At 43.2% G+C, this 17,308-nt stretch overlaps 1 protein-coding gene across 1 annotated transcript in view; it reads left to right on the top strand.

Annotated features, from left to right (window-relative positions):
* Window positions 1-12,609, top strand: part of reck (reversion-inducing-cysteine-rich protein with kazal motifs) — a 39,431-nt gene extending 26,822 nt beyond the window's left edge. The window contains exons 14-21 of the mRNA XM_056450200.1: window positions 1,298-1,486; window positions 2,284-2,406; window positions 2,512-2,683; window positions 5,707-5,902; window positions 6,043-6,253; window positions 7,428-7,501; window positions 7,893-8,048; window positions 10,986-12,609. Coding sequence (XP_056306175.1) covers window positions 1,298-1,486; window positions 2,284-2,406; window positions 2,512-2,683; window positions 5,707-5,902; window positions 6,043-6,253; window positions 7,428-7,501; window positions 7,893-8,048; window positions 10,986-11,192 — 1,328 coding nt within the window. The 3' untranslated portion in view covers window positions 11,193-12,609. The remainder of the gene's footprint in view (window positions 1-1,297; window positions 1,487-2,283; window positions 2,407-2,511; window positions 2,684-5,706; window positions 5,903-6,042; window positions 6,254-7,427; window positions 7,502-7,892; window positions 8,049-10,985) is intronic.
* The last annotated feature ends 4,699 nt before the right edge of the window (window positions 12,610-17,308 follow it).

Raw genomic sequence — 17,308 nt, 5'->3', positions numbered from 1 at the left:
TGTAATAGAGTCAACGTTTACAGAGTCGTCGGTAACAGAGTCGTCGGTGAGGGTAACAGAGTCGAGGGTAACGGAGTCGTCAGTAACAGAGTCCAGGGTAACAGAGTCGACGGTAACAGGGTAGACTGTAACAGAGTCAACGTTTACAGAGTCGTCGGTAACGGAGTCGTCGGTAACGGAGTCGTCGGTAACGGAGTCGAGGGTAACGGAGTCGAGGGCAACGGAGTCGAGGGCAACGGAGTCGAGGGTAACGGAGTCGAGGGTAACGGAGTCGAGGGTAACGGAGTCGAGGGTAACAGAGTCCAGGGTAACAGAGTCGACTGTAACAGGGTAGACTGTAACAGAGTCAACGTTTACGGAGTCGTCGGTAACGGAGTCGTCGGTAACGGAGTCGAGGGTAACGGAGTCGTCGGTAACGGAGTCGACTGTAACAGGGTCGACGGTAACAGGGTAGACTGTAATAGGGTAGACTGTAACAAAGTCAACGTTTACAGAGTCGTCGGTAACGGAGTCGTCGGTAACGGAGTCGTCGGTAACGGAGTCGTCGGTAACAGAAGTGAGGGTGCAGAAGTCGAGGCTGACAGAGTCGAGGCTGACAGGGTCGAGGGTGACAGGGTCGTCGGTAACAGGGTCGAGGGTGACAGGGTCGAGGGTGACAGGGTCGAGGGTGACAGGGTCGAGGGTGACATGGGTCATCGGTAACGGGGTCGTCGGTAACGGGGTCGAGGGTAACGGGGTCGAGGGTAACGGGGTCGTGGGTAACAGGGTCTAGGGTAACCGGCTCGAGGGTAACCGGGTCGAGGGTAACCGGGTCGAGGGTAACAGGGTCGAGGGTAACAGGGTCGAGGGTAACAGGGTCGAGGGTAACAGGGTCTAGAGTAACCGGGTCAAGAGTAACCGGGTCGAGAGTAACCGGGTCGACTGTAACAGAGTCAACGTTTACAGAGTTGACGGTAACAAAGTTGACAAGCCAGCGGTAACAGGGTCAACGGTAACCGAGTTTACGATAACAGAGTCGACAGTAACACCGTTGATGATAACAGAATCGACAATAACAGAGTCGACGGTAACCGTGTTGACGGTGAAAGATTTGGCTGTAACAGGACGTTTTCAGCGTTTTGTATTTGAGCTCCAGATGCTAAACTAGACTCCACATGAACTGTCTAAAACACAGCAACAGAGTTGACATATAATCAATCAACTATTGGTGTATCCTAAACATTGTGTGTGTGTGTGTGTGTGTGTGCGTGTGTGCGTGCGTGTGTGTGTGTGTGTGTGTGTGTGTCTGCTCCTCCAGGCTGTAAGCTGGGCGAGGCCTCAGAGTTCCTGGTGCCCGCTGATGCCCGTCTGCAGGTGCCCGTGCACAGTGCTCAGCCGGGCTGCTACGAGGTCTGCGTCTGCGGTCAGAGCGGCCGGCTGGAGAACTGCGCTGAGATGCCCTGCTTCGACACCAGCAAGAGCTGCCAGATCGCAGGACAGCGCAGGAGTGAGTGTATACACACACACACACACACACACAAACACATGCCTTTCTCTGCACACTGACCCCTGCTGGCGGGGGGAAGAATCAGTCCAGATGGAGGAAGAGTGCTGTGTGTTTAAACAGGGCTGTTATGCAGAGATCACTGTAATAAGGAGGTTAAGCACAGTTGTGTGTCAGCAGTGTGTGGATATGCTTGTGTCTGTGTCTGTGTGTGCATGTGTGTGTGTTAAAATAAATGTGTGTATGAATGTGTGATAAATACATCTGATCACAGAGAGTGTCTTCATCTCGTGCGTGTGTGTGTGTGTGTGTGTGTGTGTGTGTGTGTGTGTGTGTGTGTGTGTGTGTGTGTACAGCGCAGTGTTTGAACCTGACTGAGTTTATTGGCTTTTCTTTCATGTTTATTTTCTCTCCACTTCTGAAGCGCTCGCCGGCTCCGCTTTATTTGACACAGATGTGCTGCGCTTTATAGCTGTGTGTGTGTGTATATGTGTGTGTGTGTGTATATGTGTGTGTGTGTGTTGCCTGGTAGAGCAGATTCACACACAGGTTTAAGTTGAACCTGTAGAGTGTGTGTGTGTGCACTATGTGTGTGAGGCTGTCTGTGTGACTTTGTTACTGTATGTGTGTGTGTGTGTGTGTGTGTGTGTGAGAGAGAGAGAGAGAAATACTAAAAGAAAATAAACACACTTATAAAGATGAACGTTATTAAAATGTGAACAGTACAGACCCAGATTTAAGAGTTGTGGTGTAACAATAGACCTAGAAACTCTGCGTGTGTGTGTGTGTGTGATTGACAGGTCACGGCTCATCCTTCCGTGTGGACTGTAATCCGTGTTCCTGCTTTGCGGGTGACGCTGTGTGTTCGTCTCGTCAGTGTGTGCGCTCCGACAGCTCAGAGGAGGACCGGCGGCTCTTCACTGGTGAGTGTGTGTGTGCGTGTGTGTCAGTAACACTGCTCTCTGTCACACACACACTACAGCAGACAGTGTTGTGGTGGTGTTTGATGAGTGTGTGTGTGTCCTCAGGTCTGCCGTGTGGCTGTGCGGATCACTTCGTGCCGGTGTGTGCGGGTAACGGGCGCACGTACCCCAGCGCGTGTGTGGCTCGCTGTGTGGGATTCACAGACTCACAGTTTGTGTTCGGATCCTGCAGGAGCTTCGACCCCTGCTCACCAAACCCCTGCCAGAGGAACCAGAGGTACACACACACACACACCACACGCACGCACACACACACACACACACATACATACATATATATATACACACACACACTCACTCTACACACATGCACTATACACACACACTGTACACACACATATATACTCTACACACACTATATAAACACACATGCACATATACAATACACACACTATATAAACACACACACACGCACATATACAGTACACACACTATATAAACACACTATACACACACACATATACAATACACACTATATAAACACACACATACAATACACACACTATATAAACACACACATACAATATACACACACTATATAAACACACACGCACGCACATACAATACACACACTATATAAACACACACATACAATACACACTATATAAACACACACACACGCACATATACAATACACACACTATATAAACACACACATACAATACACACACTATATAAACACACACATACAATACACACTATATAAACACACACACACGCACATATACAATACACACACTATATAAACACACACATATACAATACACACTATATAAACACACACACACGCACATATACAATACACACACTATATAAACACACACATATACAATACACACTATATAAACACACACATACAATACACACTGTATAAACACACACATACAATACACACTATATAAACACACACATACAATACACACACTATATAAACACACACATACAATACACACTATATAAACACACACATACAATACACACTATATAAACACACACATACAATACACACTATATAAACACACACATACAATACACACTATATAAACACACACATATACAATACACACTATATAAACACACACATACAATACACACTGTATAAACACACACATATACAATACACACACTATATAAACACATATACACACACACACACACACACACACACACACACACACACGCACGCACGCACATATACAATACACACACTATATAAACACACACACACTATACACACACACATACAATACACACACTATATAAACACACACGCACACGCACATATATACAATACACACACTATATAAACACACACATATACAATACACACTATATAAACACACACATACAATACACACTGTATAAACACACACATACAATACACACTATATAAACACACACATACAATACACACACTATATAAACACACACATACAATACACACTATATAAACACACACATACAATACACACTATATAAACACACACATACAATACACACTATATAAACACACACATACAATACACACTATATAAACACACACATATACAATACACACTATATAAACACACACATACAATACACACTGTATAAACACACACATATACAATACACACACTATATAAACACATATACACACACACACACACACACACACACACACACACACACGCACGCACGCACATATACAATACACACACTATATAAACACACACACACTATACACACACACATACAATACACACACTATATAAACACACACGCACACGCACATATATACAATACACACACTATATAAACACACACATATACAATACACACACTATATAAACACACACATATACAATACACACACTATATAAACACACACACATATACAATACACACACTATATAAACACACACACATATACAATACACACACTATATAAACACACACATAGACACACACATATACTCTACACACACTATATAAACACACACACATATACTATACACACACACTGTACTCACACACACAATGTATACACTATACACACAGATACAAACTATACACACTCCCTCACTCCCTCACACATATGAGCTGGTCTGGTGTGTTCGCTGTATTTGTTGAGTGTGAGCTTCAGTCTCAGCATTGATGTTTTTGTTGAATCTGTAAGTCCAGACAGTCTCAGTGTGTGTGTGCGCGCGCGTTTCCTCTTCACACACACACTCAGTGTTTGTTCAGCTGTCCTTCAGTTTCCTCAATATGTGTGCCTCTTCCTCCAAAACCAGCCTGACCAGACAAACACAAACCTGTGTGTGTGTGTTTGTGCATCCATGCAGGTGTGTGTGCGTGTGTGTTTATGAGTGCGTGTATGAGATTGTGTGTGTGTGCGTGTGCGTGTGTGTGTGTGTGTGTGTGTGTTTGTGCATCCATGCAGGTGTGTGTGCGTGTGTGTTTATGAGTGCGTGTATGAGATTGTGTGTGTGAGTGTGTTTGTGCATCCATGCAGGTGTGTGTGCGTGTGTGTTTATGAGTGCGTGTATGAGATTGTGTGTGTGTGCGTGTGCGTGTGTGTGTGTGTGTGTGTGTTTGTGCATCCATGCAGGTGTGTGTGCGTGTGTGTTTATGAGTGCGTGTATGAGATTGTGTGTGTGAGTGTGTTTGTGCATCCATGCAGGTGTGTGTGCGTGTGTGTTTATGAGTGCGTGTATGAGATTGTGTGTGTGTGTGTGTGTGTGTGTGTGTGTGTGTGTGTGTGTTTGTTTTGCCGTGTCCGTGTTCAGATCTCTCCCTCCTCCTGATCTTTCTCATGGTAATGTTGAGTTATTATATGTGAGTGTGTTTGTGCAGCTCTTCTTCTCCTCCGTCAAGTGTGTGTCCACATCTGTCTTGCGTAACACACACTTGCGTAAGGTCTTCTTGGCCCGCTTTTCAAAGGAAATGTTTGTTCCTTTGTAAACAAGATGATAAAATGGTGAAAGCCTTGATGTTAAACATCTGAGCGAGGGGCTTTCATGATGCTGAGAGCTCAGCGTCTAGTGTGCACTCTGTAGTGTTCACTCTGTAGTGTGCTGTTCAACACTGTTCTGTTTCACTCATACATATTACAGACATCATCTCTGATCACTGAAGTGTTTAAGACTGATGAGGAGTGTGTGTGTGTGTGTGTGCGTGCGTGTGTGCGTGCGTGTTTGTGTGTGTGTGTGTGTGTGTGTGCGTGTGTGTGTGCGTGTGTGTGTGTGTGTGGGTGGGCAGGTGTGTCCCCAGGCGTCAGGTGTGTTTGACGGATCTGTCGGAATTCCCGTGTCCTCAGTACGAGTGTGTGTCGCGTCCATCCAGCTGTGATCAGAAGCTGCTGGATCCTGTGTGTGACACCGACAACATGGAGCACGCAAACCTGTGTGTGCTGAACCTGCGCGGGAAAACACTGGCGTACAGCGGACCCTGCCAGGTGCATAACAGCAACACACACTCACTGCACAGCTGGGGTTATGTGTGTGTGTGTGCGTGTGTGTGTTTCTCTGCTGCTGTGCTCAGATGTGCTCAGACGTGTGTTTTTGTGTGTGTGTGTGTGTGTGTGTGCGTGCGCAGGATGCGTGCCGCCGTCCCCGTGAGGTGTGTGCTCATAACGGCGAGTCGTACTCTACAGTGTGTGAAGCGTTCTCGGAGCGTGTGGCGGTGGATTATCAGGGCCGCTGTCATGCAGTCGGGGTGGAGTCTGAGTTCGGTTCTGACTCCGGCTGTAACGCTGTTCCCTGTCCACCGCTGGCCAGCGACGCCTGCCAACCCATCACACCACCAGGTCAGAGAACCACACACACCTCACAGCAACCACACAGACTTCACTAGAACCACACATTCTTCACTAGGACCACGCACACTCTTAATTAAAACCATACACACTTCACTAGAACCACACAGACTTCACCATACACTCTTCACCAGAAACAAACACACTTTACTAGAACCACACACACTTCAGTAGAACCACACACACTTAACTAGAACCACACACTCTTCACTAGAACCACACACACTTCACTAGAACCACACACACTTCACTAGAACCACACACACTTTACTAGAACCACACACACTTCACTAGAACCACACACACTTTACTAGAACCACACACTCTTCACTAGAACCACACATTCACTAGGACCACACACACTCTTCACCAGAACCACACACACTTTACTGGAACTACACACTCTTCACTTAAACCACACATTCACTAGGACCACACACACTCTTCACTAGAACCACACACACTTCACTAGAACCACACACACTTCACTAGAACCACACACACTTCACGAGAACCACACACACTCTTAATTAAAACCATACACTCTTCACTAGAACCACACACACTTCACTAGAACCACACATACTTTACTAGAACCACACACTCTTCACTAGAACCACACACTCTTCACTAGAACCACACACACTTCACTTAGAACCACACACTCTTCACTAGAACCACACACACTTCACTAGAACCACACACTCTTCACTAGAACCACACACACTTCACTAGAACCACACACACTTCACTAGAACCACACACACTTCACTAGAACCACACATTCTTCACTAGGACCACGCACACTCTTAATTAAAACCACACACACTTCACTAGAACCACACACACTTCATTACTGTTTAGCAGATAAACTCATTTAAAGCATGCCCAGTCTGGATTATTTAAGCTTCTGACCAGCCGTCTAGATTATATTAATACATTAATAATAGTTTATTCACATGAGTACTCATAATAATAATAATAATAATAATAATAACTGTCATCAGTGTGTGAGTTATTTAACCCCTCAAACAGACTTTAGGAGCAGCGTTACCTTTGTGTGGTCTTGTATTTGCATAAAGAGCATGTCATTTACATTAAATCTGAGTGCTGATGAAGCTGTGTGTGTGTGTGTGTCTGTGTGTGTGTGTGTGTGTGTGTGTAGGCGCCTGCTGTCCGGTGTGTGCAGGAATGCTGCGGATCCTCTGGAATAAAGCACAGATGAACATCTTTGCCAAGGTAGTGTGTGTGTGTGAGAATGTGTGTGTGTCTGTGTGTGATATGCAGATGCAGTGAGCTCAGAGCATCAGCAGGTGGCAGTGTTGATCAGTGTGTGCTGCTTTATTCCCACACACACTCATTTCTCCTGAACAGCAGTGTTTACATCAGCCGCTGCAGCACTGCACTTTATTATAGTTTATGAGTTTTCAGTGTATGAATATGAAATGAGATGTGAATTCTGAATGAATATTAAATGTAAGACAGCGGTGATGGTCAGCAGTGCTGCAGTAATAATGCAGTGCTCCCTTTATTACTGTTATTATAGGGTTCAGGATTTAAATAAAGGAAGGATGTTTCTGTGCTGAGAGTGTGTGATGTGTTTTGATATTTACACTGTGTGTGTGTTCAGCTGAACCGGGATCAGCCAGTGTCGCTCCATGACATCCTGAAGATCCTGCGTCTGCACGTTTCTGTTCCTCAGTGCGACATCTTCGGTTATTTGAGCATCGACTCGGAGATCATCATCCTCATCACTCCTGTAGACCAGCAGCCCACACCACTGCAGGTCTGAGATCAGCCCTTACAATACAGCACTATAGACAACATCCACACCACTGCAGGTCTGAGATCAGCCCTTACAATACAGCACTATAGAGAACATCCACACCACTGCAGGTCTGAGATCAGCCCTTACAATACAGCACTATAGACAACATCCACACCACTGCAGGTCTGAGATCAGCCCTTACAATACAGCACTATAGAGAACATCCACACCACTGCAGGTCTGAGATCAGCCCTTACAATACAGCACTATAGAGAACATCCACACCACTGCAGGTCTGAGATCAGCCCTTACAATACAGCACTATATAGGCAACATCCACACCACTGCAGGTCTGAGATCAGCCCTTACAATACAGCACTATAGAGAACATCCACACCACTGCAGGTCTGAGATCAGCCCTTACAATACAGCACTATAGAGAACATCCACACCACTGCAGGTCTGAGATCAGCCCTTACAATACAGCACTATATAGACAACATCCACACCACTGCAGGTCTGAGATCAGCCCTTACAATACAGCACTATAGAGAACATCCACACCCCTGCAGGTCTGAGATCAGCCCTTACAATACAGCACTATAGAGAACATCCACACCACTGCAGGTCTGAGATCAGCCCTTACAATACAGCACTATATAGGCAACATCCACACCCCTGCAGGTCTGAGATCAGCCCTTACAATACAGCACTATATAGGCAACATCCACACCACTGCAGGTCTGAGATCAGCCCTTACAATACAGCACTATAGAGAACATCCACACCACTGCAGGTCTGAGATCAGCCCTTACAATACAGCACTATAGAGAACATCCACACCACTGCAGGTCTGAGATCAGCCCTTACAATACAGCACTATAGACAACATCCACACCACTGCAGGTCTGAGATCAGCCATTACAGTACAGCAGTATTAGAGATTAGCTCTCCATCTGTAATCTAGTCTACATTAGATATTGACTGTAGTCTAGTAGTGTAGTTTAGTGAGTCACTATACCCTAACCAAACCAACCACTATACCCTATACCCTAACTAGAGACGTTTGGGACAGTCTGGAAAACACCATTAAAAAAGAAAGCAGCGATTCCCAGATTTACTCTGATTTACTGCAGACGACACAGTGAACATTATTAAATGTGTTTTAGTTTATAAATAAACACGGATTCCAATCTTGGTTCCTGCAACACATTTCAGAAAATGTGGATCAGTAAAATGTACCAGTGGAGCGTTTCCCACTCTGTAATGTTGCTGTTCCTGTTCACAACACCTACAGACGTTTAGGGACTGAAGACAGCGACTGCTGAAGTGTTTCAGGGGTAATTCTGCCCCATTCTTCCTGCAAACAAGTCTTAAGGTGGGCAACAATACAGGGTTCTTGTTGTCACATTTTGTGCTTCGAAATGCACCACACGTTCTCTATTGGAGACAGGTCGGGACTGCAGGCAGGCCAGTCCAGTAGCTGTATCCTCTTCCTCCGCAGCAGGACTCTGTAATGTGTGCTGAATGTGGTTCTGCATTGTCTTGTTGAACTCTGCATGGGCGTCTGGAGAAGAAGGCAGCATATTGAGCTCCAGAATCTCTCTGTACTGTTCATCATTAATGGAGCATCACAGAAGAGCAGGTTACCTTTGCTAGGAGCACTGACACAACCCCAGACCATCACAGACCCTGGCTACTGGACATGTTGCTGGTAACAGTCTGCATGATCCTTTTGTTCTTTGGTCCGGAGCACACGGCGTCCATTTCTCCACAAATACACCTGAAACACTGCTTCATCTGAGCACAGTACATCTGAGCACAGTACACGTCTCCACTGTGTGATGGTCCATCCCAGATGCGTCCAAGCCCAGAGAAGTTCTTCTGGACACTGTTAACATAGGGCTTCCTTTTGGCACAGTACAGTTATCTCTGGTGTTTGTGGTTTGTGGATGTGACTCTGTATTGTGGTACTTTACCGTAGTAGTCCTGAGCCCATGTGCTGATCTGGCTCATAGATGAGTGAGGATTCTTGATGCAGCGCCCCCTGAGGGGTCGAAGGTCACTGTTGTTCAGCTTAGGCTTGCGCTCTTGTCCTTTACACACTGAAACTCCTCCAGATTCTTCAATCTTTAATGATGTTCTGCACTGTTGAAGGTGAAATATCCACATGTCTTCCTCTCTTTCTCTGAGGACCATTGTGTTTAATCAGTTCACTCATTTCCTCTCGTATTTGTGCTCAAACTGGCGATCCTCGACCCATCTCTGCTCCTAAAGGACTAGACCTTTACTGATGCTGCTTTAGTAGCAGATCATAATCACACTCACCTGTAGACATCACCTGTGTCACATCATTAGCACATCAGCAGTTCACCTGATCACTGCCCTAAACTGCTCCTGTAACACCTTTGTTGCAGGTCTGACTGACAGGAGAGGATGGAGATTTATAAATTAAATCAAGTTGAGCAGACTAAACATCAAGTATTGTGTGTTCATATTGTCTAACACAAGCCAGAGTACATCTGGAAATCACTGCTGTCTTTTTTATTTGTTTCCCATACTGTCACAGCCTTTCTGATCTGGAGTTGTAGTAGTGTAGTATAATAAGTGTACTCTAGTAGTGTAGTTAGTGCCTGTTTTAATCATGTAGTGTAGTTAGTGACTGTATTCTAGTAGTGTAGTGTCGTTATTGACTATTGCAGTAGTTTAGGTAGTGACTGTATTCTAGTAGGTGAGTTAGTGAGTGTGTCTCAGTAGTGTAGTGTACTTGTACAGCAGCGTCTCCTCCTCCTCAGGATTTCGTGCTCTTGCATCATTCGCTCCAGATGTTCCTCAGAGTGGCTAAAAATATCCCAGTCGTCTGCGAGGAGTCCCTGGTCTATTTGAGCTGAATATATGTGTGTGTGTGTGTGTGTGTGTGTGTGTGTGTGTGTGTGTGTGTGTGTGTGTGTGCAGATTGAAGCCTGCAGTAAGGAAGCAGAGAAGATCGACTCCCTCATTAACTCGGGCAGCCCGACGCTGGTGTCTCACGTCCCTCTGTCTGCCTTCCTGAGCTCGGAGCTGCAGCTCTCCAGCGTTCGCTCCTCCGGCGGCGTCTCCATCAGTGTGTGTGTGCTGCTGCTGCTCTGCTCACTGATCCTGACCCTGACCTCTGACCTCTGACCTGGACAATCAGACTGCGGCTGTATCCCAAATCACCCCTATATCCTTAACAGTACACGCTCATTCAAGTGTGTATGCGCTAGCGTGACGTACTGCTAGGCATGAGCCGGTGGGAGAGTCTGTCGGTGTGATAACCTTGGATGAAAATATGACAGTGTCATGATCACTGCGTTAATATCTGCACTGTTTAAATCTCTGGGTTAATCAACAACTGTTCCTCCCCATTGAACACATTATACTTACTTTTAAGAAACATTGAACATATTTTGGAGCAGTAAACATGTCAGGCTAAATAATGAGAATACATTATGCAGTGCGCTCAATCAATCCCACAATGCACTGCAGTAATGAGGGTACAACACATGCACACTCAACAGCTAGAAACACCCATGATGCAATTCAGACATCTGACCACTAGATGGCGACTAAAGCTCAACTCTATCAGTGTTTCAAAATAAATGAGTGATGTTTGTGCACATGACAGACATCTCTCTCATTACTAATAGACAGTGTTAAATAACTATCACAGGGTCTGAGCGAGAAGATCAACACAAACAAAACCGCTTCTCTTAAGTGCACTCAGTAGTGCATTCATTTCAAGTGGACTATATGACTGTAGGAAGTATGGAGCGAGGGTGTGGGGTGTGATTTGGGACGCAGGACTCCTCAGAGGAGTGTGTCGATGCTGCTGTTGGACGTCTCACTCGTTCTCAAGCACATATCAGCTCTCTACCTTTGTAAAAACGGCCTTTTTCCTTTTTAAATATATAATATTATATTGTTGGAAATATTTTATTGTTCCTTTAATGCTGATTAATTAAGAATGGAGAAAGCAGCCATGTAAACGATAATGACAATCGCATTGCTTATCTGTAAAGTGATAAACAAACACAATATGCCTTGCTTATGAAGTGAAATATATATAAATATGTATGTGTGTGTAGATGTTTTCTAAATGAAGGATTGTTAAAACAGGACTTTAATGTTGATAAGAGAAGCAGATGTTCTATTTTCTGATGATATCATGATTTTTAATGCCAATTCCTGCATGATTGACCGTTCTGGAGTGTGTTATTGTGTGTCTGTGTGATGAAGTGTTGTGTATTTGCCTGTAGCACATGATGAAGGGCCCTTATTTTGACAGTATTATTGGCTCAGGCAGCTGTGTGTGTGTGTGCGTGCGTGCGTGCGTGTGTGTGTGTGTGTGTGTGTGACTACACCCATGTTTATTTTTATATGATAATAATAATAAATGTGATCATATTGTTGAAGGACTTCATCAGGAATGCATCTATATTGAAATTGACCAAAATATTAAATGCATTTGTAATAATAATAATAATAATAATGTACCAAAAATATTTCCAGAAATGTACCCCAGAAATATTTCTATTTCAAATAAATGATATTCTTTTGACATTTCTGTCTACTTGTGAACCCTGATGAATAAAATCACGCATCACAGTTTGATTTAGCTGTTTTCAACACTGATAATAACCATAACTGTTGTTGATCATTATATTAGATTGAAAGAATCATTTAAAATGCTTTACATTACAGCTGTAAATGATAAATGTACACATATGACTGCTTTCGTGGTCCAAGGTTACGTTTTTTTATTAAAGAGTTCTAAAATATTTTGAGAAACATAGTAAAATTGATCAATTAATGCATAAAATTAGTAATAATAAGTACAAGCCATAGCTGTAGATTAAGATGTGTTCGTTAGCTGTAGCTGTGTTCACGAGTCAATAGAGTCGTTCACTGAGTCGATTCGTTCAAAACCACACCGGAAGATGGTTTTGACTTTGTTTGGAGCTCGTTCAGCTGAAGGATCTGGGATATTGTGCCTTTGACGTAAGTTTCTAAAACGTGTGCTCATTTCACTTGTATTTTCTGAACATTGCCTTCATTTTCAGTCAGCTGTCATGAGTTATAGTGTTTACTCTGCATTTAGCCGCCTTTTTAAACCCTCATTGCAATTTGGCGGGAAAATGCGTTGACGTGGTTCAGCTTCAGTAAACGCTCTAGTTTTGCGTTGATGTCAGGTTAATATGTAAACATTCTAACATTCTGAACTCATACACTGTAAGATTAATATTAGCTGGGTTTTTGTGGTTGATTCAGTGTGAATGCGGATGCCAACTGTCACGAGTCCCGCCTTCATCACTATTAACTTCTGTTATACTGCACTGAGTGCACTCGGAAAAAATGGAAACTACAGCAGTCCCACACAAGTTGATGCATAGGCTAAGAATATTATTGTCTACTGTGGGAAAACAGCAATAAAATAATCTGGGTAACATTAATCTATCTAGTAAACTAAATCAGTCAAAATGATAGTAAATAATGTTTAAAGCAGACACTGAGCTGTGAACAGTAGATCCATTTCAAGAGTTAACCTGGAGGTTATTACAACTCAGTTCATCAGTCCAGAATCTCAATCAAAATGTACTCTTCTTAGTTGTATATGTGTATACAGTAGTTCTTGTTGTAAATGGTGTATTTTTGCAGTTATTCTGTGAAAAAAAAATAATTTGGATAACAATATTGCTCTTAAAATGGCTTTAAAAAAGATTAAGAAGTGGTTTTATTTTAACCGAAATAAGACACTTAAGATTTTCTCCAGAAGAAAAAATATTATAAGGAATACTGTGAAAAATTCCTGAATCTGTTCAACATCTCCATGCAGTCTAGTCTCAATGCACACTGATTTTACTGCACTAATTAGACTAAAAGACACACTGCTTTAAATGTTCAGTCATCTGTATATACTGGCACATCTGTATATCTGTATCTGGCTCAGGAAGTTCTCAGAAGATAACGTTATCCTGCATTATCATTTACTGGTGTGTTTTTAAAGGTAAATGAAGGTTATTCAGTGTGTTGTTCATTGCAGAGCTCCTCTGGTAATAAAAGAAGGAAACCCCTGCAGGTTCTGAAAGAGATCAAGCCTCAGACAGGTAAGGACAATAACTCAACAGTGACGTAACGCATTACTCAACATTAGGACTGCACAGTATATCGGTTCAGCATCGATATCCCAATGTGTGCATCCACAATAGTCACATCACAAACATCTGCAATGTCCAGTCTGAATTAGAGTTGACCAGGAGATACAGGATTGTATTTAATCACTGTATTTATATGGAATTAATATGATTTATGCAACAAAAAAAACATTTACTTAGAATGTTTCTCTTATTTCTGGTCAAACTATCTACATTTAGAAGTGAAATCAAGATTATTTCACCTACCCTACTTCCTTAAAACAAGTAAAAAACACATAATTTTCACTTCATTCTTCTGACGGGGAAAACTAAACAATATTTTTACTTGATCTGAGATATTTTTGATATTTGGACTAGAAACAAGAAAAGACAAAGTGAGAAAAGCATTGTGATTATTAAATGTCTGTATCTAAATACTGTTACAACTTTCCAAAAAAGAGTCAAACAGAGCGAATAAACCCTGTTCTGAAGCTGTGTTCATATCACAGTATTTATTACAGATCAATAAAACATCACAATATCAGATTTTCATAATATCGTGATACTCTACTCACTATAAAAGCTTAACTGAGTAACACAACTAGCCACTTTATTAGGGAGTAACTCAATATTGTAATGCATTCAGTTGCAGAAGTAACTCTCCTCACGCTGCTCTTCAATGGGGGTTTAATTCCTCTATATTGGAGTGTGTGTGTGTGTGTGTGTGTGCGCGTGTGTGTGTGTGTGTGTGTGTGTGTGCGCAGATTCATCTCTCTGTCGCTGCTCTACACTTCATGAAGCAGTGTCTGAGGTTTATTCACTCTTTATTGAGCAACACTGATCATGTTTTCCTCTGTTGTTTTTCGGTTTCCCAGAGGAAGGTGAAGTACTCCTCCTCAGGCGGCGTGACGGTGAGTCTGTGACTGCTCTGTGGAGATCACATCTGTGTTCATCTCTCTGCTCTTCTCTAGTTTAATTCTCATTTATTATTTTCCAAATGGATTTTAAAGAGTTTAAATGAAATCCCATAGAGCACTGCCAAAAACAACAGCACATGAAATGCAGACTATTACAGTACACACTCATACACTTAAACACTACAAGCACACACTACTGAGTCTTAACCATCTGCCAATACATCCAATACATATTCAATACATCCAGTGTGAGTGTATCTGTGTGCAGACTGCAGGACAGGGGGTGTAGCATGAAGGGGTGTGGCTTGTAGTAAATTAGAGGCGTGGCTTGCAGTTATCGAGATCCTATTGAACAGTCGAGATGTCACAGTGAGATGTTGTTGGCTAGATGGTGGAAACCCTCACCAGAGATCATGCTTAATGAGTTTTCTCTAAATGTATCTACAGCTAACTCACGTGATATATGATTATATTCATTCCTTTAGCATCTCCACCATGCAACTCGCTGACTTCTTCATTCTTATTTTGTCATGACAGTTAACATACTCAGCGTCGACCCCTGTGGTTGTAAATAACAGTACAATGGCGAGCGTGCCAAGTCAAGTGGCACAGCCATATCACCCTGCAGCCCGAGAGCGCTCCCTCACTGAAGCTAAGCAGGGCTGAGCCTGGGCAGTGTCTGGATGGGAGACCACATTGTGTAGGCATTGTGTAGAGGAGCCGCAGAAACACCAACATTAAACAAGATCAATTTCTCTTTATTTCTTCTTGATACACTGCAGAGAGCGGGCGCTGACTGACGGCTGTGAGAATAAGAGCGCTCTCTTCTCCAGTTCTGTTCGCAGGGTTTCAGTTGTTTTAGCCTGAGCGCTACACGCCACTGATCCCGCCCCGATAATGATTTAAAGCCCGGAAGATGAAAATAGCTGACAAAATGATCCTGTTTTCCCCACTGTTAAAGCTAGCATGTGCTAATGTTGTCTTAATCGAGGCTCAACACACAGATCTGTTAACGTCTGTAAAGTAGTCAAGGGTTCCAGGAATCTTTAAGCCTCTCATGAGAAGATGTTGAGCAGGTTTAGCTCATTATTGAAAGATGTTCAGAGTATTGTATTTGACACTGCAGTATACATCAGGCTTTATGCATACAGACATGCGCAGTACGTTTCTATATTAAAGACAACCGTGATCAAACACACAACGTTAAGAAACGGGTTAAACTTGTAAATCAGTCACATTTGATCACGTTTGTTGATGATCACAGAGCGCTCAACAGATCTTTTAATCCTGCTTGCTTTGTGCACAGCCTGTCTAGTTGATATGATTATACACATTGCTATGGAGACATGTTAATACGCAGCTGTCAATCAGTTCGGTGGGCGGGGAAACTACACTCCTACGTCACGTTGCGGTCGGTGTCAAAATGGGAGGGATTTGGATCCTATTTTAACATCAAGAAATGTATCGCACTAGTATGACTGTAGACACGCTATACTACACACAGTTCTGTCCAAACAGCTTGTGAAAGGTGATCTTCATCATAGGGGACTCTTTAAATGTGCGCTTTTATCTGCTGTTTGACCTAATCTGACCTGAATCATGAAGAGATGGCTCCTCCCCTTTTGAAAAATCAGCCAATAGCGTTTAGTTTTCTCACAGCTTTACCAGTGAAAGTGGTTGAGCTCAAGCGCATCAAATGAACAGCCAGTGAGAGGAAAGGGGTGGGGCATGTCAGACACTAGAGAGCATTTGATTGGTCAGTAGATTTGATGAGAAACTGAAGCATGAGGAGACGTTTCTATCTTCTGAATGCAGATTCTATCTCTGTTGTGCAGACTCTAGATTATAGATATCCTTAAGACCAAATGACTGATAATATCATCTCTAACACTTTACTTACACAAGACGTTCACCACGCTGTCCTGATTATGACTGTACTCTGAGTGAGTAGGTCATGCATGTGTATTGCACTATTAACAGCATCTGTGCCGTTTCCATCAGTATTCAGACATGTTGTGAACAATACCTGCATGTGAAAACTTTAAAAACCACAAACGATGCATTCTGCATTACTGAAACACACTCGTGTCTGCAGACTAATGAAGTGCAGGGGGTTATCTGCAGTCTGATCAGACACAATGAAGACCCTCGCATCATTTCAGCAGGAAGCAGCTTTAGAGATAGCAGTAAAGTTGATGCATATCGCACA

Source organism: Danio aesculapii, chromosome 24 (assembly GCF_903798145.1).
Source record: "Danio aesculapii chromosome 24, fDanAes4.1, whole genome shotgun sequence".
NCBI lineage: Eukaryota > Metazoa > Chordata > Actinopteri > Cypriniformes > Danionidae > Danio > Danio aesculapii.
Note: the sequence above shows the minus strand (reverse complement) of the source record. Positions and strands in the feature narration are given on the sequence as shown.